The sequence below is a fragment of the Chrysemys picta genome, chromosome 3 (genome assembly GCF_011386835.1).
Source record: "Chrysemys picta bellii isolate R12L10 chromosome 3, ASM1138683v2, whole genome shotgun sequence".
Taxonomy (NCBI): Eukaryota; Metazoa; Chordata; order Testudines; family Emydidae; genus Chrysemys; species Chrysemys picta.
Window position 1 is genome coordinate 140,904,298 of NC_088793.1, and position 26,260 is coordinate 140,930,557.

At 41.4% G+C, this 26,260-nt stretch overlaps 1 protein-coding gene across 11 annotated transcripts in view; it reads right to left on the bottom strand.

The window, feature by feature from the left end:
- SMYD3 (SET and MYND domain containing 3) overlaps positions 1-26,260 on the bottom strand; it is a 635,613-nt gene that overhangs the window by 70,512 nt on the left and 538,841 nt on the right. For all 11 annotated transcript variants that reach the window (XM_065589166.1, XM_065589169.1, XM_065589168.1 and 8 more), the window contains 2 exons: positions 9,425-9,512; positions 3,290-3,464 (listed from right to left, as the gene is read on the bottom strand). In XM_065589166.1, coding sequence (XP_065445238.1) covers positions 3,290-3,464; positions 9,425-9,512 — 263 coding nt within the window. The remainder of the gene's footprint in view (positions 1-3,289; positions 3,465-9,424; positions 9,513-26,260) is intronic.

Below are 26,260 nucleotides of genomic sequence, written 5' to 3' on the forward strand. Positions count from 1 at the left end.
TACGAGTTTGCCTGAGTAAGTACCTCAGATCAGGCCCTTTATGAGTAGGAGTGAAAACTGAGAGTGACTGTGTTAAGTGAGACATGACAAACCTGACTAGCACTTCTTGTTGATATTCTGTTATTTTTGTGGTTAGGGCTCATGAGGATTTTTGTAAGGAAGTTTATTTTTGCAAGCTGTTGAGTGCTGACCGTGATATGGGGTGGTTTTCATTTAAGTAAATATCTGTTAACTTTTGTTAAGGTTCTTGGACAGACAAATTGTTACTCTGGAATTTACATGAAAAGCGGTGTAGAATTGTTTGGTTTAGACTGTTCAGTGAAAGTATGTGTTGTAGGTTTCAACAAATTATGGACAATTATGGTTTAGGGCAAACTAATCAGTAGCTTTTCATTTTGACAGCTGTCAGCTCTCCTCTCTCTTTTCAAAGATCTAGACATATTCAGCAGCACCCAGACACTATTTTTTATAAAATATTACAATTCCTTACAACTTGAAGGTAGCTATTGAATATATACGTTTGATAAATCGTTTTTTAGGCAGGTTAGCCAACTGTCTGTGCCAGTTGCATAAACTGGATGATTCTGAAAATTAAGTAACTATTGTAGTGAAAATATACATTAAAAACAGCATCGAGCATGCCGCAGCAAATATTAATCCTGCTGGTTAAATAATGGGACACACATAATAAACACATTATTTAAAATTAAAATTGTTTTTGACCAATTCTTTAGAGCCTTTTACCATTGTAGCAATCATTGCCCATGTATACGGACTGCTTGAGTGTTTCAGTGATCCCTGTGGAGAACAGTATGAATATTTTTTCCAGACCTGAGAAAAGGAAAATAGATAGCTGTAATGGAACTGCAGGAGCAGCCAAGCAGTAGATTGATTCAACAGGAGAAATTCAATGTATCCCAGAAGATTTCCTAGGATTTTCTCTCTTGCTGCGTTGGGCGCAATTTGTTGTAATGAGAAACTGAGGATTTTTTTGTCAGGTGTGTTAAAGCTTGTAGTGATGGCTTGAAGGTAAAAAGAAATAAAGTAAAACTGAAAACGTCTCTCTTCAGAAAATGCTTTCGGATCTGGGAAGACTAAAGGCAACTTCCTTGAGGTACAAAAGAGGTCAAATTTCTCATGCAAGTAACATTTCACAAAAGACACTAGCTGAATGTATAGGGTGGGGAAAAAAATAACCCTACTGTATTAAGTGGTTTGAACACTAGAGCATACCCCAGAAAACAAACGGGGGAAGGTTTATGAAAAGACCCAGTGAAATTGCAGTCTGTCTTACTGTAATCTTTATGCTGTGAAATATATGGAGAAACCCACTTAGTACTGCTGGCCTGACAGTCATTGTTAATAGGTTCGAGGGAAAAGACAAGGGAGGATTTTTTAAGTGAACATTCAAATGGGCATTGCATTTAGTTGGGGTGAAATTTGCTCCTGCGCGGAGAGCTGGTGCAATACCTATGCCTTACTCAAGTTCCACTTAAGCCCTATTTTGAAAGGTTAAGTGGGACTTGTGTGGTCATGTAGTTTGTGCTGGCCCATTGAACAGGGATGATTTTCACCCTTAAGAAGTTTGGGTGTTTCAAAGCACTCGTGTCCTCTTGTTATAACAAGTCATGGCCATTACAGATGTATGGTTTCTGCCACTCTTGCAACCCACAACTTATGCAAACCTTTTGCTTCTTATAATATGGAGGAAGCACTTCTTACAATATGGTGCTGTGATGCACCTCAAGTCCCTGTCTAAGGCTTTGTCTACATTGGAACTTCGTCAGCAAAACTTTTGTCATTCAGGGGTGTTAGCCTCCCCCCAGGCTCCCGAATGACAAAAAGCCAGGTGTGAACAGCGCTTTGTTGGCAGGAGAGTGCTGCCGCCACTCATGGGAGGTGGACGTTTTTTGTTGGCAGAAGAGGTCTCTCTTGCCGACAATAGGCAGCTACACTGTGCGCCTTTTAGTGGCACAGCTGTGTGGCTAAAAGGTGCGTAGGTGTAGACAAAGCCTCAGTTATTCAGAGGTAGTATGCTAGTGGGACAGTTTCCCAAGCAAAATGCAGAACATTGTCAGTAGCCTACTGAAATCAAAGATGTGCCGGGTGTGAGATATTCATGTTCGCAGCAGCATGCATTGTTTTGCATTTCCATGCCCCGGACATTTCACTGCAGTCACGGAGCCTCATTGTGTGCTGCAATATCACATGATGAGGCAGGACTAAGAGAAGAAATAGATACTGTAATGAAAAACTGCATTTTCAGTTTACACAGCTGTAATGCATTACACCACGCACAGGGCCAGCACAGACGGTGTAGTGTCTACACAGGCACTTCATTTACTTGTGAACACTCACCACATTCAGAATCAAAAGACCTGGCATCAGCAGCCACAAGCCAATGCCAGCCATGCCCTAGCTCCTTCCCCATCTCTCCTCCACCAGACTGCCCAGAGCTGTTCGACAGCTCTGGGACCCAATGAATCCCAAACCCTACCCACATAAAGCAGGATCAGCCATAGCACCTTCTGTTGGCTTATGAGTGTATGTCTACACTGCAACTTGGAGTGAGCCTCCCAGACTGTGTAGACAGACAGTGTAGTGTCTACACTAGTGGGGGTGGAGCTAGTGCATGAAAAACAGCTGTGTGGATGTTGCAGCTGCAGCACAGACTCCGGCTAGCCTCCTGAATTCAGAGCCAGAGGGTTAGATGGACATGACAGCCAGAGCTGCTGCCAGAGCCACAATGTACACATATTGCCAATGCCCTCAGAATCTCCCCCTGCATTTAACACAAGAACCAGCGCTGGCAAACCAGGGAGGGGCACGACCACCTCAAACATTGGGCTATTCATTACTATTTCCTTCACACTTCATATTAATTCATTTACATTAATTCCATCACCCTTAATTTCAAACACAGGAGCTCCCACGGCGATAGTCTCTACCAACAAGTGATTTTTTGGTGATGGAATGATGGGTGTGATGTGCTTATAAAAAGATCAGATGTTGACAAAGGCTACTGTGGCTAATCAGAGCTGCTGCTGTGGTTTCCATTAATATTTCACATCCTGTCCTATTGACTATCCAAGCAGAATGGATATTTTATTTCATATGCTAATCCAGAAAGCACACTGGGAAATTGAGGTTGAAGGTGTGCACCAAAGCACTTTCAGGAATAACAGTGATAAGCCTTAACTGAATGGTCTCCCGGGGGGAAATACTAGCTTTAATAAACAGACCATCCCTGTAGGACAGTTGAATAAACCACTGTCATCACAACTCTTACCTGTATGGTTTTAGAGTCCTGTTGCCGTAAAGCAAGGCTTCCTCCCAACGTCTGAGATTAATACAGGCATCCATGGCGCAGTCAAGCATTTTCAGCAGATAGATGTTTGTGTCTGGAAGACGATCTGCATTGTTATTTAGAAGAGCCTGGCACATTGCCAGAACCTGCTCCCACTCTGTTATTAACCTTAGTTAAGGATTCATCTTCTTCATCAAACAAAAAATACAAGTTTCAATGTTGTTAGCAAGGAATAAGAGCCACGGGGCATTAAGATAAAAGAGATTCCATTATTCCAGGCTCTGTTTCAACTCCTGAAAACATACTTAAAAAAACCTAAGTGGTACCTCAGGTAACTAAATTTTGTTTACAGTTAACAAACCATCTTCTAACGAAGGCCGCATTTTGAGTGGTAAGGAGTAAAGGAAAGGTGACACGATGAGAGGATGTATTATTATTGTTTTAATATATAACTGAAGCAAAACCCCGCTACAATTATTCTTTGGCTATTTGAAACATTATTATTTTCTTAAACACCTTTCCTAGTTGCAGTGATTTCTTCAGTGTTCTCGTGAAATTAAAACTGAGCCTGCAGATACCTAATTTTCTTTTTATTTGAAACAGTTCTGGAGAGCAAGGTTTTGTCAGTGATCTAATTGGCTGTGTCAGAGAAGCGGCACTGCAGGTTTCATGGATAACAGAGAAAACGTTGCAGTTCCACTGTCTGATTGTCGCTTCGGTTTAAGGATCTTGGTGAGAAAGAATATTTTAATTTCCAATACAAGAAGGTTTAATCTCCAGTACAAGAAGGTATGTTGGAAAAGTGAATTGGGATTCACATTCAAATGAATGAGGCATTCACTATTGCAAACCGCTCTGATCTTCATCATGTATTGAAGTTACTTAACCTATTCTCCTTTCACTTACACTAGTGTAAATCACAAATGACTCCTTGATAGTTAATGGACTTACACTAGCATAAAGCCCATGTAAAAGCAAAAAGAGAATCAGACCTAGTTTTCAGCTTTCTCATCTGTAAAATGGATACTATGGCCTTGATCCAGTAAAGCACTTAGGCATATTCTTAACTTTAGCATGTGAGCAATCCCACTGAGGTCATATATACCAACGTATACCCTGGCAAACAAAATAATAATACTGTGCACTTATATAGCACTTTTCATCCAAGAATCTCAAAGTGCTTCACAATTTATTTAACCTCTTGTAGCCTTTGATTAATTCAGAAGGCAAATTGCACATGTCACTAATGACAGGTTCTTTACTCAGGTGGAGACAAAGCTTTTATAAGAAGTGAGTTTGGTGAGTAACATAAATATGGACGTGAAGACTTAATTTAAAACCCAAATAACCCAAAGTATTAATGCATTTCCACAAAAAGATACATACAACTTAAAGATATGTAGTGTTATCATATTCACAAACTCCTAGAGACCACCGAAAACAAACACAGAAGAAAGTAGTAAGTGGAGGTGACAGTGCAGCTTGCATCATCTTGTCAACCCCCATGTACTCAACTAGGGTCAAGCAAACACCATTTTTATACACCTTTTCTCTTACACCCACACATGGCTGGGACAATGTTTGATCAAGACTCAACCCCTGTCCATGTGTGGAATTCCAAGGAACCATAATTAATGTTCTAGCTGCTTACACAAAATATTTTCGTCAATACGCTTCCCAGTAGTCATGATACATCAATGCAGTTAGCTCCCTGGTTACATATACTTATAAGCCCCCAAATCTACTATTTTAAACTTCTTTTTGTTCTTCTGTTGGTTTACTTATTTATCACAAACTATATATTGCTAAATCTTATGAATGTCAAGCATTCATGCTAACCCTCAGGCCTACAGGCCTCAAACCTATTGCGTAAAATCTACTTTAAATATTAATATGTATATATTTTATGTTTCCCTACTGTCATAACAGCTGTAATGGTTTCCATTTTTACTATTTAAAGCATTTTAGTATTGCTTAGCACATAATGTAAAGTTTAATCTTGCAAAACAAACTCCCCTAAGATCAGGTCAGGGGGTCACAGGTCCACACTCATGCCAATGCTGAAAAGCAGCACAGGCCCCAGTCCAGCAATGCACTCAAGCACTCCATGAGTACTCCCAGGGTGAGGGAATGAGTTTTACCTGACCATGGAAACACTCATGTACTTAAATTTAACAACATGCCTAAGTGCTTTGCTGAATCAGGATCAATAATACTCACCTATAAGGCATGGTTAGTGTGACATTAAATTAATTGTTTGTTAAGTGCTTTGAGACCCTTAGATAGAAAGCACTTTATTAGGGAAGAAATTTATCATTATTTTATTTGCCAACAATGATGTGGTTTATGAATATTGATTTCTCACACAAGATTCAGGAACTACACTTCTACCTCGATATAACGTTGTCCTCGGGAGCCAAAAAATCTTACCGCGTTATAGGTTTATAGATTCATAGATTCATAGATTATAGGACTGGAAGGGACCTCGAGAGGTCATCGAGTCCAGTCCCCTGCCCGCATGGCAGGACCAAATACTGTCTAGACCATCCCTGATGGTCTAGATGGTCTAGGTGAAACCATGTTATATCGAACTTGCTTTGATCCGCCGGAGTGCGCAGCCCCGCCACCCCGGAGCACTGCTTTACCGTGTTATATCCGAATTCATGTTATATCAGGTCGCGTTATATCAGGGTAGAGGTGTATATTGAAATGTTAATTAAAAAGAGTAACTATAAAACAGGTATATCAAACAGTACTTTGACAAAAATTCCTACACTATGCCTATTGAGAAAATATTAGCATAATATTAATAATGATGTTAATTTAATATAGAATTATAGAATCCTTTATAAAAACTCTTTTTAAGGGCTAGATACAGTCATTTCAGATATGTAGCTTAGGCCTTGTCTACACTGCCACTTTACAGCGCTGCAAATTTCTCGCTCGGGGGGTGAAACCCACCCCCCGAGCACTGCAAGATTCAGCGCTGTAAAGTGGCAGTGTAGACAGTGCACCAGCGCTGGGTAGCTACTCCTCTCATAGGGGTGTTCTATTTTTACCGGTGCCACGACTACACAGCCTGCTGCAGTAGCGTTTTAATGTTGCTAGTGAAGACATACCCTGAATCTCTCTCTCTCAGGCATACACCACTGTGTTCTTTATGGCTGATTAAGGATAGAATATGAACAGGAGAAAGCAAGATGATTTTCACTTGATAAAATGTTTGTAGTAAGCATAAAGCATTGACACTCCAGAGAGATCAACATCTTAGCTGATGCTCAGCATCACTCAAGATGTTTTCATGTCTCAAGATATTGTTTCATATATTCTGTAGAATCTAATATGAAAAGTCTAATCTTCCAAACCTCCTGAGGCCAAATTCTGGCCAGTAAAGTGCATAATCACAAGCCAGAAAACCTGCAGTCAGCAGTTCGAGTGCAATGGAGAAATTAGCTGTCCCAATTGTAACTTAGGCTCGAGTAGCAGCCATTGTGCAGTGATCTTTTCCCCATTGCCACGGTAATTGCCCTGTGCTCAGCTTTGACTGCTCAGTTTGTGTGCTTAATCATGAATATGGGACATTTGTTGTTTAAGGGTATCTCTGTGCAGATTTGGAAGGTGCTAACGTTCCCAACCCTACATTCTAAAAACTCTTTTGTTTGTTTGAAAAGAAAGTGTAACATTTGCAGAAATTGATGGGTAAATGCCCCCCTTTGCAGGAAAAGTTTCCTACTAACTATTGGTGAATGGACAAATATATCCGTCAAGCCCGGTCTTCTGATATTGCAGAAGACAAAATTTTACACTGCTGCAACACTGGGACTTGATGAGAAGAGAGATTAAACATTTCAGGTGGCACATCCCTAAGAGAAAAATCAAATAAATAAACAGCTGAGATTGCTTTTCTAAGATGGTCCTGACACCTTCTGCTACGACAATTTCAGTTACATTTTTAAATACCAACATATCAGCTCAAATGAATACTTTTGGTTAATGACCCCAGCAAAAGGTCAGAATGGCCCACAATTTTATTTTGCATATACAATTTTTCTCCTACAATTAAACTGAGGCACATTTAATTTCACCTGCATTTGCACCCGTTTAGACACGTATACCCTGGCTGCACTTTTTAGGCATTTAAATAGTTTTAATTACACAAGCAACTAGATGTACCAACAATTTAGCATCCACATTAAATTGTATGTCTAAAATTATGCCTCTACGATCAAAGGTCTGATTCAATTCTGGCTAAAAAGCAGGTCAAAGGACACATTCACATTATTCTATGCTTGAATTCACTAACGGCAAAGGTGAAAGAGATGCTGGACCAGACTGGCTTCCCCAGGCTGGTGATTTAAAGGGCCCGGGCTCCCTGCAGCGGCCGGAGCCCAGGGCCCTTTAAATCACTACCCGAACCCCGCTGCCAGAGTCCCGGCCCTTTAAATCAAGTGCCCGAGCCCCGCCACCGCTTCCCCAGGGCTCGAGCAGCGTTATAAAGGGCCCAGGGATCCCCACAGGGGCCAGAGCCCCTGGCCCTTTAAATCCCCACAGGAGCCCTGCCGCCGCTACCCCAGGGCTCAGGCGGTGATTGAAAGGGCCCAGGGATCCCCGTCTCAGGAGCCCTGTGCCCTTTAAATCGCCGCTCAAGCCAGGCTGCCAGAGACCCGGGATAAGGGTGACAGGGCTCCATTGGCGATTTAAAGGGCCTGGAGCTCCGCTGTGGTAGCAGTGGCCAGAGGCGTGGGCCTTTAAATCGCCTCTGCAGCTGGTACCTCGGGGGTGATTTAAAGGCCCCGCCTCTTCCGGTTGAGGCCACACCTCTTCCAGTTGAGGCCACGCCCCTGCTCAGGACTCCAGCATACCGGTAAATCCTTTAATTTACTTTCACCCCTGACTAATGGCATCTGAATGGTGAACTACGGAAAATCAGAGACAGCTTTTACAATGACTATGTGGTCTTCGATTTCTCTTAAGCCAAAGGAAGACTAAGAACCCCGTTCTACCACTCTAATTTATAATGAGTCATACACCTTATTAGATAAGTAATCCCACGGAAATCAAGGTACTATGTGAGTAAACATGCCAGAACTGTGCCCAGTGTTAGACCAAAAACTTAGTGACCGCTCTTTGTGCTAATAAATTGGTTCCTCTGATTAGAAGAAAATCCTATGTTTTGGCAAATGGAGGTCAGCTTCTCTGGAAAATGATGGTACAAAACCGATCTGCTCTTTTCCAGCCTAGGACATCTCTAAACAAACAACTTTTTTTGCAGGGCCAAAATGGAGCACCCAGAGATTCTGACCTATGTTGCTCTAGAGCTGTACCAAGATGCCAGAAAACAGCAAGGCATCCTGCCACCGTTCATGAGCCAAATTCATGGCCGGTGTAACTCCACTGAAATAAATGGAGTAAGTGCAAGGAGGAATACAGACCAATATGCCTATTGTTAGCTACAAAAATCTCTGTTTCTCCCACACAGCATTTCTTGGTCATTGTGATTGTCTTTAAACACTTACAAGGCTGCCATTATGCCTTAGCATGATTTATTAGTACAAGACAGTCTCATTAAGTTTTGGCTTAACAATTGTTTTGAGTATTATAATTACTCATGCATTATATTAGGGTAGTGCCTAGAGGCTCTGATTAGGATAAAGGTCATGTTACGGTAAGTGCTGTATAAAGAGGTAGACAGTCCCTGCCATGATGAGATTACACCTCTACCTCGATATAACACGACCTGATATAACACGAATTTGAATATAACGTGGAAAAGCAGTGCTCGGGGGGGGAGTGGAGGGCTGCACACTCCGGTGGATCAAAGCAAGTTTGATATAACGCGGTTTCACCTATAATGCGGTAAGATTTTTTGGCTCCCGAGGACAGCGTTATATCGAGGTAAAGGTGTATAGGCTAAGCACCCTAAAATGACATTCATTGGTACAATTAAAATATTATTTGGTTTATGATTCAAATGAATGCAGAGTACATTTAAAAAAAAGAAAAGAAAAAAGGGAAGATTGAAGAAAAAAAATTTCTACCCCAAATGCGGTGCAAAAGCTTACAAGATGGGCACTATGGATTGTTAGTATACATTTCATCCTGTCACTGAAAGGATACCTTCTTGTGACCTTGGGTCTCCCACTTTAGCTACAGCATCTTTGATTTCTTTCCAGGCTTGCTCTTCACCTGCCAGCATGTCAGCATCCTGTTTTGACAGAAAGAAAAGCAAGAAACAAAAGCACTTGATAAGAAAAACAAAGTTGACTCTGAAAGAACATGCCATAATGATGAGCAAAGGGTTATAAAAGATTACACTGGCACAAAGAGTGTTGGGCCCGTGTATCAAAACATTTCCCCTCAAATAATATCTGAAATGAATAATGGAATTCACTCTTGGACTGTGTTTGTCTCTCCTCTGTATTTGCTTTCCATGAATTTTCTAATGAATGAGATTACTCACTGGAATGTTCAAGGATAATGAAAATGTTAAGGAATATTAGAACGTATCAAGGAAGGTGAATTTTGAATTCATAAGCAGTGCGTATGCAGACCAAGGTACTGATTCTAAGAATTATGATCATCTGAGCAGGGAATAGAAGCAATAGCACGTCTCATGTTTCCTATAAAAACAAATCAAACAGCTCAGATGTCAGCAACTCACAAAGAACTGCTCACTAACAGTCTACAGACCCACAAAACTATGTGTAGAAATGACTCAGCTAATAATTTTGAATAACTTCGATAAAACTGTAAGCACAGACAGTTTGCAAGCAGAAAGAGCCTAACTTCATTCAATATTCCAATTATAAGCACGAGTCCAGTGAATTAGTTTGCTGCTCAGGTTACTTTTGGGGGTGGAAGTGAGGGGGGAAATCACAGTTATCGCCGTTCCTGCCGGTAAACCATATCAACAGTCACATTTTCACATCACTCTTTCATAATGCAGTGTATGGAGGCACAATGCTTAATGGTGACAGTAAGGGACTGAACATGTGGAGACAACTCTTTCAGTGACTTACTGCGTAACTTTAGGCAAGTCACTTAGAGCCAGATTTTTTTAAGGTATTTAGGTGTCTAAAAACACAGTTAGTGGCATTTTCAAAAGTGCTTTTAACCTAATTGTACTTCAATTTCTCCAGCTGTAAAATGGGGAGAATAATACCCACTTTTGCAAAGGCTTTGGTACCCTTCAGATGAAAGCTGTTACAGAAGTATAAATTATACTTATTTTCAAATAATCTCAAAAACAGCCCTCTGGGGAAAAGGAGTACGTGAAAGAAATTGGGTATAAGGAACTAGCCAAGCACTTTTGAGCCAATACACACTCCATGGGTACCACAAGAACACTGCTGTTGAAAAGTTTAAAATCTATGTCTCTCTTGTACTACATAAATAGAGAGAAATCAGAGAAGAAAATTAATTATTGTAAATTCAGAATAACAGAAAATATTTGCAGGGCACCTGTGTTCACTTTCATGTTTAATTTTGCAGTTATGTCTTTCACTCTGTCACACAAAACTGTTGGACTCTTGCATTGTCCAAGAGATGGTTAAATCAAAATTGGTCTCAGCTGTTTTATAATTCTGTAACATTCTGCATTAGAAAGATACGAAGAGGGCAGCATTACCCTATTGCAATTTGCAAATGCAAAAACCAGCTCTCCGATTAAAAAAAGCTCACCTGGAAATAATTTTGTACATGTCTAAATCTGCCACCAGAAAGGAAAAGGGTCAAAGTTGGGACAGAAGAGCTCATGTTGCTGTAGCCATGTTAGCATAGCTAATACTACAGACCTAGCCTTGTTAAGTTTTGTACCAGACTCACACGGAATGACTCAAATTCAACCTTGATATAACTCCACTGATTTTTATGGCATTGCATTGCTTACAACAAGGCTGAACTTGGTCTGACAAACTGTTCAGAATATTGGGCCTGATGGTGCTCACTGAATGCTTTTGTAAATCCAGAGTTGCTCCACTGATTTTCACTGATTATAAATGAAAACAAAATTTGGCCTATAAAATTAAATAATACATGACTGCAAAATTAAGGTGGGGGAGAGGGGGTTACATGAACAAAAAGGAGGAAATTCCCACAACCACTGTAACTCAGCCACTTGCCCAAACACAGTAGTCGCCTTGCTATATATATGCATTGTGTTAAAATCCAGGCTGATACACCTATAACCAAGTGCTCAGAGACACTGGAATAACAACCACTGGGCCAGATTTAGAGGTGAGAATAAAATGCTGTACTAGATCACTCTACAGATACAAGGCAGTGTTAGGGGGGTTAATTTACATGTTGTGGGACTGATAGATGGTATAAGTTTAAAGCATATGTCAAGGTAGGATTTTAACTTGAACCTTCTTAGACCTATTGGGAGTTGCTTTACCTGCCACACCCCTCCCTTCCAGCATCTAATGACGCAAGCTGCAGGGACATGGAATCAGATTTTCCCTAGCCCTTCCCTAGCCCTTACATGGGACACAAGGATACAAACAGTCTACCCACCCTGTATGTCCCCTGCAAGACAATCACAGGCACTGTGTTCGGTGGAGCACAGAAACTGCACCCTGTGCACACATCACACTAGAGGGGGCTGGAGGCATGGCCTTGACTGCCTTCCCCAGGAGCCTGAGGTGTGGAGGGAGCTCTGGCCCTGATAAAGACTTCAAGATTTAAGTCACTACTTCGGTGGGAGATTTGCCTTTGTTTTCAGGATTAGACTGTTGGGGGTCTTGCTTGGGTAAAGATTTGGCCCGTTAAACATCCTTGATTCTTGGAAGAGGGTTCTTCCTATATTTTTGTTGCTAGTTCCAAATTTCAGACAGGACAGATTTTTTCTGTCCTTTTCTGTAGGACTTTGCCCAGGGGATGCTGGCTACTCCTTCAATAAAGGCAATCAATCGGAAGCAGCAAAATGACTAAGAGTGGTCACTGTGAAAATACTTCTGGCTTACAGGCTAATCAGCTTTTCCCAGCAAGTTGTTTCTGTCACTGACTTGGACTCTGCTCTGAAAATCTTAGCCATGTGATATGACTAAGAAGCTAAAAATACAAAGCTGCCTTGGAGTAGGAATTATGAAAATAATTGAAATGATTAATAGTTACGCCAAACTGTTTAATTTCATCTAAGAGCATGGCAGTAACAAGATCTAAATGTCCATGAAATAACCCATTCAAAGTGACTCTTCAGAGCATGTTCCCAGCCAAACCTCCAGGTGTGCAGTTGCAGCAGTAAAGAGGAACATGTCTTTTCATCTGTTGAAATGGAGAACCCACCCTGTAGCAAAGTGAGCAGCCTTTGAACAACAATGAAAGTCTAGTGACACCAGTCTAATTATTTCCCCCACTGGCAATACTGGTGTTCAACACAAGGGTTTAGTCTTCAAAAGAACAAACTGATTTGCTTATTCGGATCCAGTGTCATTCTGAAAAAATAATTAACTGGATCACAGGGATACACAACGAACTTCCAGCGGATGAGGCCGGCACATTTACAGATTCAGGTTTCACATGTGGAGGTGTACTGATGAGGGAAGTGCAAGTGGATATGTTGGGTGGAATGGTTCAGAGAGAAGGAGCGCACTGAGCAGTGGCCCCTGCTCTTGCAGTACCTGCTGTTCCTATAGTATGCTTGTTGCCAGATGCCAGCAGGAGAATAGGGTAACACAGACCTGGCAACACCGCCAGTATGATTAGCCACACTCCCTTGGGGTCATGAAGTGCCACTGGGCATGCTAGTTGAGCCCCCGATCCGGTACTCAAGGGAACCCAAGATCTGTGTTGTATCTTACCCCTGAATGGCTATCCTGAGAAAGAAGATCCCTGCACCTTCCTCACTTCCCTATGCACAGGGGATGTCCCCAAATTTAGCCCTTAGCTTGTCTCCTGGACGGTGACTTTAAGATCTTCAGTAAAACCTCTGTCCTGCTGAAGGCACAAGAAAGGTCTCCATTTTTTCCCTCCTTTCATTCCTTCTTGTGGACAAGTTTGGCAGCAGTGTGCAGCTTTCTAACTGCAGGGTGCCTGAAGATTCATGGTCTCCACCAAGCAGATCTCTGGTACTTTGCAAGGACTGCCCACTCTTTCAATAGCTTTCCAGTTCAAAATATGTTCTTTCCCAGAGGCTGACTTGGCTTTTGTAGTAAAACCAGCCACAATCTAAATTCCTCCTAAATGGTCTTGAGCAGTGGTAAAACCCTGATATCTCAATAGAGAGGATACTGTGTAATTTCAGACACTTTCCCCCCCAAACTCACTTTGGATAATTAAAACTCAAAGATTCTTGTGCTTAACTACAAAAGGGCAGGATTTTACCCTTAAAATTAATTTGGCAGTTCACACTGTTTACAGTGAGTAGTGCACAGAGGAATGTGTAATACTATTATAAGCAGAATTGTCTTTTGGTAAAGCTCTGGGTTTTTTCCCTTCCCTAGCTGAGGCAGATGTACAGTATCATAAAGGATTTGAGAACTCAGGACTAGCAAATCCCTTATGCATTTGCCTGAACATTATGAATCCTACAGATTGTAAATCAGGACAGCATTGTTTGTTGTTTTTCCTTTAGAATACCCTGCTTGTAAATCCAGTTATCTTCCTGAGCAACTGTGAAGCTTGAGGTTTTAAGTGTGTAGATATTCATCATCAATTTAAATGCAAGGAACTTGTAAGTGGGTGTGCCCAGCTGTGTTCACTGAAAATGCTCATGGAAATAGTCTGCTGCACAACAGGCATTATTAAAAGTCAACATTTGTCATAAGCTATCATAGTCTCTCCCCAGTGCAGGGTTCTTTTAGCCACAATTGTTGAAGCGGAGCTGTGACCACCAATAACAAGAACAAGGGGACAAAATGGAAGAAATAGGGAGAAACATTTGATGATGATGATTTCTTTGTATTGTGGTCAAACCTAGAGGTCCTAGCTCCATAGTGCTACGCACTATGCAAACATTTAACAAAAAGATGGTATTAGGTATTGATAGACACCACTCACCATAGGTACGGGACATTCTCCAATTTTTTCCACAGGTCACATGAGTCAACATCTGTCCTGTCATTTCTGCTACTTCTTGGTGCCTTATTTCCTGAAAGTGGTTTCTCTCAACTAGAGAGAGGTGTTGTCTCTGGGTACAGGATACATATTGTCTTCTCTGCTCTGATTTTCTCTTCCTCCCCTGTTGTCTTTGACCTCCCTCTCGTCTTCTCTCTCATATCTTACTCCCCATCTCCTCCTTTTCACTCTTCTTTGCCACTCACTTTCTCTTTCTCACCGTTCATCAAAGTGCTCTCTGGTCCGTTCACTCCAAGCACTATCACTGTTATATGTGATGTGTAATGCTGTTAGCACACCTACTGACTAAACCAATCACTGTTTTCTACTAGAATCACATTTAAAGTTTTGAGTGTTAAAACACAGCCCACATGGCCTGCTATGAGAAACACCAGTCACCTCTCCCCTGACCAAAGCAGCTTGATGCCAGTCAGTAAGGAAGACTCAACCCTCTTGTCACATACACAAACACACCAGTCTCTCACCACCATTTTGCCTACCCAACCAACGCACCTGTCAAAATCTTCTCTCCCCAGGAATGATGTTGCTGAGGGTTTCTCCTTCCCCCCTGCTCAGGCTACAGGACAAGAACGGGACTTGGATTTTCTGTCCCACAACGGGTGCCAGAAAGAAGTCCTCCACATTGATCTGGGAGGGGGGGGGAAAGTGGGGCCAGGAATCTTTGCCACTGGAGACAGTCACCAAGATAGTCTTCGCTCTCACCTCCCTCACCTGTCCACAAAGGAGGAAAGTGGGTCCAGAATTATCCATCCAACAATTAATTATTTTATTTCCTTTTCCTTTATCCCCTGCCACAAGATCATGGGTGGAGGTAGGGGCTTCTTTGACAGCTGCAGGGTGCGACTGAGAGATTCATCCTACTTCTCCTACTCCTCTAATTTCCAAGTCACAGATTTGGACGGGTGGGGACTCCTGTTTCCACACCCCACTACATGGTGTGCTCCTTTTGTGCAATACCCAGCCCTGTACTTACAACAGTTAGTAAAGGGCTCATGATTTCCCCATGGGCTAGAGTGCCCATGACTGCCCCAAGCGGAGCAGAAAACAAGGGGGACCACTGGTCTGAAATGAACCTGACAGGTATTTTCTATTCAAAATACAAGGAGGAAATATGGACTCTCAAATACAACTGTTGTCATTATAATGGCATAAGTCTATATGCTGTAGGTCAAACAGAAGTTATGGGCTTAGTGCAGGAATAACTGGGTTTCATTCTTCGGTCTGTATTATGCAGAAAGTCAGACTCGATGATATCGGTCCCTTCTGGACTTAGAATCTAGGAATGTATAATGCTGATGACCGTAAGGCAGTTTTGATTAAGTGAGGCCTGTCACTCAATAGCAGACCTCAAAGTGGCAATTCTTCAACAAAAAAACTTCAAAAACAGACTCCAACGTGAAGCTGCAGAACTGGAATTAATTTGCAAACTAGATACCAACAGATTAGGCCTGAATAAAGACTGGGGGTGGTTGGGTCATTACAAAACCTAAACTTAATTTCCCCAATACTAATTTCTCCCTACTGTTACTCACACCTTCTTGTCAACTGTCTGAAATGGGCCACTCTCTTACCACTTCAAAAGTTGTTTCTCCTCCCTCAGTATCCTGCTGTTAATTGATTTATCTCATTAGATTGACTTAACACTTGGTAAAGCACCCCACATCCTTTCATGTATTTATACCTGCTCCTGTATTTTCCACTCCATGCATTTGATGAAGTGGGTTCTAGCCCACGAAAGCTTATGCCCAAATAAATTTGTTAGTCTCTAAGGTGCCACAAGGACTCCTCGTTTTTTTTTTTTTTAGGCCTGTGAGATACCCTCCTTGAAATATGATCATGTATTTTTCTCATGTAACCATTAAAAAAAATTCTCTAAAAGGAAAGTTTTTTTCACAGTGCCACATTTTAATTCTTTAAAATCAGGATACCCTGATATCTGAACATTACACACAAAAGGCCAAGTACTACTGTGATGTGCTCAGCTCCTACTGACTTCAACAACATCTGACAATTTAAGATAAGGATATTGTCCAAAGTGTTCAGATCTCTGGAAGTCTGCTGAGCCCAAATCAAAAGACTTTTTGATTTTCAGTAGAAAAGTTACCTTGGGAGATCAGACCCATTTCAATGAGGATAGGATGCTATTCTAAAACAGAGTTGTTACGTATTGCTCCCTTAAAGCATAAAATCATTCAATTTTCTGGGTACAAGACACCTGGAGGCCTCGGGAAAAGAAAGTGTATTTCTGATTAACTCATTAGCAGCTCATTGTTCTGTACCTGTCTGCAAGAAAAATATATAAAGGGAAGATATTGTATAGTGTGATGCAGAGCTTTTATCAAGTTGGTGGGAGAATGAAACATGGAAGTTGCTATATTATAGAGAACTAACTTTCATTCATGGCATGAGTGCTTCAGGACAAACACAATATAGGTATACACCTGAAAAACGAGCACTCATAGCATTATCTGAACACATAATACAGGTGTACGTGGTCACAGACATGACAAGAGAACAGGCACGTTAAAGTGTTTTACGGCAATATCTGAAGGCATGTCTTGGTCCTCATGAAGGGTCTTTAGTCTTCTTAGCATCCACGAGGGCACCACTGGAGTTTTATGGAGCAGCAGTAGCTTCATAGTTAAGGTAGAATCCACAATAGGGGTGGGGTGGGGTGGCAATTAGTGCTGGAAGTGTACACAGCAGTGGGCAGGTAACTGAACCCATTAAATGTTTCTGACATTTCTTAATCATCTATGTAATATTTGGGGGTTTTAGACGGTGTTGAATTTTGTAAAGAAAGTGTAATATTGTATCTGGTTAGCTGGACTCCACATTGCAACCCAGTTTGACCTTATATTTGAATCTTAGCCTAAATAAATCCAGAGCCAAACACTGATCATCCACAGAGCATCTTTCATTACAAAACCACATGGTTCTCACAGACACCTTAAGATTTCACTTCTATGAATTTACTTCAACAACAACTAGGTATATACTGAACATGCACTGCACATAGCCCTGTGCTTATGACAACCTCATGTTCCAAGATTTATGTATGACCCCCCCTGCCCTCAAGATGTCAAAACCCTCTAGTTCCTCAACAGTGCAAAATAACTCAAATCTCCACAACTACCCAACCCTATTGTCCACCCCATGCTGTACAGGTTAGGGGAACTCCACATGTCTTTGCTCGTATGGGACCGGATAAAACCTACAGTTGTAGCCCTCTTAGAAGATGAGACCTTGAGTTTTCTGACACTTAAGATTTAAGAGAGTAGATGTGATCTAGCATATGATAATTGCAAAGGATTTTTATCTGTAGAGAAGAAAATGTTTTGCTTCATATAAAAAAACCCCACAAGAATGTAAAACTAAAGACAAAAACTCAGACATTAAAATTGTATTTTTTCTTTTTTCAGGATAAAAAAAAGATAGGTGGACAGATGCAGAGCAAGCAATATTCTATGTCTCTGACTGTTATTCAGTACATCTGATCACTGTTAGAAAGGCTAAATTAATTTTCCCAATTACAACTACTAAGACATGGCATTTCTACAGCACTTTACATTTTCAGAGTGCTGACATTAGTAAGTGTTTGGAAGCACTGTACAGGTTAATGTTCTATATTGTGTAGATATAAAAATATTTAACAGTGTCTGATATAACATTTAGAATTGTATTCTGTTTACTTAGAAGCCTAAAAGGAGGCAGAAATAACATTTCTGGGAGAAAAATTATTCAAAATTAAATTTGTATTTACAGAAAATTAAGATCAACCATCAAATTTTCACAGGCCAATTTAATTCAACAGAATGCAATGGGAGCAGGTTAACTGTTTCAGTAACACTATAATATTGCAGAGATCAGAAACCATCATGTTAGCACTGCACACAATTGATGATTATAGTGATTTTATGTTTAAACCTGTTGTTAAATCAATCTCTAGGGCATAGAGGTATAAATCTTTTGCAGAAAGCAAATACAAATCCAAAAATTCTTTTCATTAACCCTAAACCGCAAAGTACAGTTGACTTTTGGTAATAGCATAAACACTCACAGATCAAGTATTAGTATTAAAACCTTTCTTCTTTGTGTGTGAACCATGTAATTAAACACTAAAACAATAGTATTATGGAAAGGCACCCCCCACAACCAAACAACAGCATTTAAGGGTATTATGTTACCTAGCGAAGAAAGCAAGAAAATATCTAAAGACATCTGTCAGCATTAAAGCAATATATAGTGCTGACATATGTATACTTCACAATAGCATCCTATGTAGATCTGGAGACTCTTCAAATGAAAGATTACAAGTTAACACATTCTGCAGTAATTCCACCATGTTCTAGTTATCTTGATTACTGATCAATACATTCCCAATTTTTAATTATTTTTAAATGTGTCATTCACATTCTAGCCTTCCCTGAGAAGCCATGATCATACAGAGTTTTTATCCCAGTCATATTCTTGGACTTGTCTCTCAGCATTTCATGCAGTATTTCAGTCATACAGAACGTGTGTCAGTGGGAGCGGACTGTGCTCAGTACCTCTCAGGATCAGGCCCCATAGGTTCAGTCCTGTTCCCACTGAAGTCAACATAAATTTTGCTTTAGACTCCACGAGAAGTAATTCTAGGCCTTAAGCCTGTGGCACCATTCCCATTGTAAACTCCCTATTTCCAGGAGCTTAGACACAGACTGTAAAATTCCAGTCCAAACTGCATATCAATACAGTGTTTGCAAACTGAAATAAAAATTGACTGAAGCTATCTGTAGTGTAATAAATAGAGATTAATTACTTATCAACTAATAAAATGACAAATAAATGTCTCTACAGCTTAGCAAATGATAAGTGGGGTTTTATGCAGACCCACCCAAAAAGACTTTGTGGCTTTGGGCGTTCTAGCACAGCTTCCAACATCAGCCCAATAGGCCTATGGATATTTGGCCAACCTGGCATGATGCTGTTCAGACAAATCACTCTAACACGGGGGGTTGCCTAGAAACTGTGTGCTAGGTGTTATGGGCTGTCTCAGATATTAAATGCCAGTTGTTCCTTATCAACTAAACTAGGGATTATGGGACAACTATTTCCTTGCATTTAAGGCAGTGTTGTTACTGTGATATTCTAGGCACCTAAAAGTTAGGTGTTGCAATGCTTAGCATCATAACACTTAAGTGCCCTTGTGGATCTGAGCTAAGGTCCCAATTCGTCAAAGTACTTCAGCATTCACTTTACATTAAGTACATGAATAATCCCATCAGTATTCAGCAATGTGGGTACCTTTAAGGACATCTGTAAATTTCATTGAAGTCAACAGTATGGAGGCACATGATTAAATACTCTGCTGAACAGAGGGGTGTGTTTGTTCATGTGCTTATAGTTAAGCATATGTTTAAGTGCTTTGAAGAGTTGGGGACCTATGTACATTGCAGGACTGGATAGATATTGAAAATATGCTGGCCTCAAGAGCTGAACCCCGATCTATTTTGAACAACAATAATATCATAATGTGCTATGTGTGCGTTTCTCTGTCCTAAAAGCAGCATGATACAATGGTTGCTATGGTATCTGTCGTATTTTTATCTGTAAGTGTTAAGTACAAGGTAAAGAGAAAAACCATTACACTGGTGCACATTGTTTTCTGAATATATTGTGTTCACCAAATACAGAGACTTTTGGCTTTACAAAGTGCATATTACACAGTCCCATAATTTGTTAATCTCTTCTGTATTCAAAAATATTTGACAAATCTCACAAGTGAAGAAATATCTGTCTCTGAAGTGTTCACAAAGTCTCCTATGTTGGTATTTGACATTCATGATTAGAAACTGATCACCCAGGTCACCAGTGGGTCGAATACATCTATTCAATGTCAAATATATGTATTTGCCTGAATTATGCAGACCAGTTTCAAAGTTTTGGAAATTCATGACTACAAAAGGGCTTCAATCCAGTTGGATCAAACCAAAGCCCTTGTATGTACAAAGTATGTGCAGCTTTTCCCCCAGTAGTTGATCTGCTTTACTGAGAACTTTGATACTTCACAGACTGAAAATTATTTGGATGCAAACAAATAACAGGTCTAAGGTCTCTGGTGTCTCTAATAGAGGCAGTACAGTGAATTGCAATTATTAATTACAATGAAGCACTTTTACTTCAGAGAATCATTACGTACTATCCTCAGCAATTAATACCAACTACAGTTGGTAGGTGTTCTAATGTTTAAATGAAGGTGCCAGGAACAGTCTGTAAGCAAATGAATACTTGAAACATCCTGTTTCCTGTACTTTCCAGTATACTATTATTCTGTCTCAATATTGATGACATTTTAGTCATTATTATGTAAAAGAGGAAAATGGCTGCGTCCTGGAGCGTGAAGAAGACATTCTCTAAAAATGTCATAATGCCATGGAAACCACAATAATGACCTTGAATATTTCTCAGCGCCTGTATTTAATGTTTCAATAGCTGCAGTGCCGCTGGCTCCTGTTGACTACCATTATTACAATATACGGTGTGGCTTAGCATTCAGTGGAGATAGGGCAGAGTGATGCAAAGCAGCAGGGGAGATACAGCTCAAATTTTAAAACTTGAGTGTTTAAAGTTAGACACCTCAATCCACATTTAAGCACCTAAGTAAGTGGCCTGCTTTTCAGAGGGGCTGAGTACCCTTAGCTACAAGAGGACTTCCTTAAGAGGTCCCTCTGAAAATGAAGCCAAATTCAGCCCTATTGTACACAGGAGCATATCCAGTGAAGTCACTGGAGTTGCCCCACCAGGGCAAAATTTGGCCCACAGGCTGTTTCTGTTCTAAAGCATGAAAAGCAGTTTGTGCCTGGGGCTGTAAAAACCCTACTGGATTCTAGGGATGGATTTACTTGCAGTTTGGTTTTAGGGATTGGGAGAAAACCATCCCTCGAAGATTAGGGATTGAGGCCCTTGCTACTGCCCCTCTATGTCCTTCCATCATAAAAATGGCGGAGCAGCCATGGGGAGTTCCCCTAATGCAGGAGCAGCTCAGAGCTGGTACACACAGCCCTATGCCTCCCACCCTGCAGTCTCAGCCATAGGGACATGCTAGGAGTTGTAGGGTGAATATTTGAAGTGCAGGCAATTCTGGGCTGCAGAATCCTTTCAGTGCTCTTTCAACTTATATCAGGGGCCACACTGGCCCATACAGCAGCCCAGACTTTGGGAAGGGAAAGGTGGCTTAACGCTACCTTCACGCCCCCCTCCCCAGCCTCTAGGCTACACCTCCTTAGAAAACCCGAACTTAGACTTTGATAAGCTTGAACCTGTCAGGCCCTGCAATGGTGCGTGCGGCACGCACATACCTAACTTGGAATGGACATGAGCAAGCACTTGAAGAACAGCAGAAGTTGTCTGTACAACTGGCTTCATCCTGCCATGCACTGCTGGTCCAGTGTTTACCTGTTCCTGCCTTCTGATCCTGACCTCCCAGTATTCTGGCTCGATCTCACTCTTGATAACTGTCTCATGGCTCCCGCCCTCCACCCCTCCAGTTCGCTAGGCCCCTGTCCCTGGAAGCCAAGCCCGGGCAGAAAGGAGGCTGCCACTGGCTCTCAGACTGAAGTGGCTCCCCACCAGCTGCCAGGGAGAGCGGCCAAACATGCCGGGGGGAGGCGCAGGGAGAGACGGACAGATGTCCCCACCCCCCAGGTTACGTGGGGTGGGAAGAGTGCAGCGGCCCCAGCTGGGCGCCGGGCAGGTGGAGTTTACTAGGCAGAGGACACACATGGGCGGTCACATGTCTTCCCCTCTAGATTGTGTCCCCCCAGCATGGGGAGGCATGAGTTGTCTATGATCCTTACCCTTGGTCCCTGCCCTACAGTTTGGCTCTTGATTCTGTTCTCCTGGCATTACAACCCGGCCTGATTGCTGGTAATTGGCTCCTGGACCCTCAGTCCATGCCCAACACTAGCCCCTAAGCCAAGCCACCCATACTCTGGCCCTGACACAACCACACACCAGAACCCTCTTTATTTCCCCACTCAACTGCAATTTAAATAAGCCCTAGGGCAGGGAGGACAGGGTAAACAAGGAAAGCCAGCTGGAAACAGAGGTCAATGGCATTCCAAAGGGGTGAGCAAACTTTGGACATAATGTTTGCCAAACTTTATGTCCAAAAGGCTGAGGTCTGTGAAGGCATCAAACCTATCACCTAAGGCTCAGTTTGAGTGCGTGTCGGTTTTGATGTGAAAGATCTCTATTTTTTACAAGGATGCAGACACTTTTCAGTGACGACTGTTGGAGGGTCATGTTTTGAGTGTTTTATTCAGATTTAATCAACCAAATTCATATCTGGTACATGAACTGATTACCAGTGTTCACAGTCAAGACTACCATCTTGAAGGTAAAACCATGAGATAAAATGCAGTGGTACATTCAATGATACATTGTGAGCTAGAATACAACATATGTACTGTATGGTTCGCAATGGCCAATCATGATATGTTTTCAATTTCTTTCACTTTAGCTTGGTATTATATTGCCAATGTGATTAAGAAATGCTGTTAAAGCAAGAAATGATCATCCCAGGTCTGTAAAACAATCGTCTCCCACCAATCCACACAGCAATTGGAGCAGAATATTTTGCTGTGATATCATTTAAATTGTGTTTCCAATTAATGTCCTAAAACTGAGCAATGCACTAACAATGTATTTCTCTGTATTCTGATAACCTTTAAGTAACTGACACCTATCTTAAAAAGTCTTATGCGTCTATCAAAACATTTACACAGTTAGATGAATGTGTTTCGTCCCTCTGACTAGCACCGTAACTCGACTCTTGTTTTGTTTTTTCTTTAGATTAGAGCTTATCATTTTCACTTTGCACTCTGCACATGGCTCCCCATGTTAATTAAATACAATATAATATTCCAGTTCAGCAGCTCAGCCTATTCGTATTTTTTCTCTATATACTTTTAGTGACTATGGATTCCAGCTATCACACTAGTAGGCAGTAGATGGAATCGCATTAACAGTTTGCACAGCTCAGAGGCGTTCTTTACTTGTCCTGGGATGCCTCTTCCTCGTGTAATATTTTTCATCAGAAAAACTAGGAGAATGAAAGCTCAGCTACTTGATATGGACACAGAGGGCTGGGAAACTTGCATACTGCTCCTCACTTCTTAGCTATCGTTAAAACAAAGCACCACTCCTGACGTCTTCCTAAGCAACATGACGTAGCAACACATTTTTCTTAATGATTTTGTAAGATAAATCTTGGGCAGGATGTTGTGAGACCCTGCTATGTTACCATTAACAAACTCAAATCAATGCAGCCACTGTTCTCAGTGAAAACAATAACTTCGTAACCCAATCCATTGAGCAATCTTGTGGAAAATAATAGGAGATCCTGCAATGGGTCAGCAAATAACACATTCCACCCATGTAACTCACATGGCTGGAGTTAATTTAGCCTCTGCGTGCCTGCTGCTCTTTAAAAAACAAAAAGTTCCCACTTACGGCTAAAAATAAATCTTGTAAGTGAATAATTTATAGCAATAAATTACTTTAGTTACTGCTTTGTTTTGATATTAATTAAGTTATTGGCAAGAAACGGCTATCCCACAATGCTACTGTAACAATATTAAAGAGTCAGCATTTCATTTCAAAGCTGTCTGCCTGCAGCTTTAAAACCTCAGAAGTTATAGTCTTGCTATTCAAATGACATCATCCTGGCTTAGTAAGAACTTAGAGAGGATATTAGTTAAGGAATGGAATCGACTTGGCCAATAAATCCTCAATTTGTGGAACTTCTGATAAAATCAGTGAGTTGCTTCTCCACGGGTACGGAGCATCACAAGTTGGTACACTGTCGCTGCAGCTCTTGGGTCACTTTTGCACAGATCTCAAAGAAGTTTGCCTTCTCCACCCTGAAATTCTCTCACCACTGCTGATCATTCCAGGTCTGTAAAACAATCCTCTCCCACCAATCCACACTGTTTTTTCGGGCCCATAAATGATGCTGAACACTGTGTAACTGATCCAGGAACTTGCTAGAAATCTCCCATCTCATGCGCACCATGCACCTGAGATGGGAGATTTCGAGCAAGTAGTGTCTGTTGGTCCACACTCTGTTGTTCTCCTCAGGCTCCAAATGGAGGATATAAAGGGCAATGTGGATTGATGCCCCCCCAATTCCTCTTCTTACCACTAATCCAGCCATGATCTGCAGCAGAGGGGATGGAGGACAGGTAGCGGAATACAGATAGGGTCCGCATATCTCAAAGAACCTCCAGTTACAGGTAAGTAACCTTCATTTCTTCTTTGAGTGCTGGTCCCTATGTGTATTCCACATGTGGGAGATTGGTAAGCAGTAGTCAAATAAGAGGAGAGTAGGAGGATGAGGGTATAGATGTCTGTAATACTGCCATCCTCACAGCTGCATCTGCAGAAGAGGTCTGGACTAATGCATAATGTTTTGTAGTTATCCTACGTATTTTCAGAAGAGATGACACAGAAGTTGCCTGTGCTCTAGTGGAGTGGGCTTTTACCCCATCTGGGGAGGAATATGCACCAGTTGGTAACCAAGAATGATGCAGCCAAAGATCCATTGAGAGTTTCTGAACAGAAAATGCTTGTCCTTTTGACAGCTCTGCTAAAGGGACAACAGTCTAGGTATTTTCCTATTTGGTTTTGTTCTCTGCAAATAGAACACCAAAGCCTGTCGGACACAGAGAGTGAAGTTTTCTCTCCTCATCAGAAGTACGAGATTTTGGAAAGAATACCAGTGAGTGAATAGGTTGGTTCATGTGAAACTCAGAAATTATTTTAGGGATGAATTTTGGATAAAAGTGAAGGGAGACCCTTTCATTATGAAATGTGGTATATGGTGGATCTACCAGTTCGCTTACCCTTTTGGCTGATGTGATGGTGACTAAGAAGGCAACTTTCATGAAGCGATAGGTGTGACATTCTATACCATGGGGGAGTGCCTTGTAACCTCCATTTTCCTCATCTGTATACAGTTGTGATTTTGCATATAAAGCATGTCAAGTGAGGTATCAGGGGAAAGGTTATGATCAGCTGAAAGCCACTGTTCTACCTAAATATGTGTATCTATAGTGCATATGAAGTTATGTGATTGTGTTTTATGTTGTCAGTAAAACGTGCTATAAGTTGGGGAATTAGCCAGATATTAGCGCCCCAGAGACAACAGCAAGGAAAGTAACCAACACCTGGGCAGGATGTCAAACAACACATCAACAGCCACTGTCCAGCAAGGGAGCTACAATTCAGTGACTCACCTGCATAAGGCCACACCAGGGGAACTGCTCAACCTTGCCTGGAGACTCAGCAATGCTCACCAGACATGCCTGGATGTGTGTTCTCCAAGCACATGGGACTGAGGGTATAAAACAGAACACAAGGGGGGCCTTTTCTCCTGCCACCACCTATGCTGCAAGCAACAAGGACACTCACAAAAGAAAGAAGATTCCAGCACAGGAGACTGGCCCAGGTTTAAGGGACAAAACCTGTATATTAAGGACTGCAGTATCCAGTGGGTGGGAAAAACTGCTTAATCTAGATGTTTCCCAGTCTAATAGGTTGAGAGTTTAGACTGCGTGCTTATATTTTATTTTATTTTGGTAACTAACTGACTTTCTGCCTATCACTTATAATCACTTAAAATCTATTTTGTAGTCAATAACTTTGTTTTACTGTTTATCTTTACCAGCGAGTTTGTATGAAGTGTGTGGCAAAACTGCTCAGGTTTGAAAAGGCTGGTGTATATCCACTTTCCATTGATGAAGTGGTGAACCAATTAATACATTTGCACTGCCCATCTTGAGCAGAGCAAGACGGTATATTCCTGAGATACAGTGCTGGGAGCTGGGGGGATTT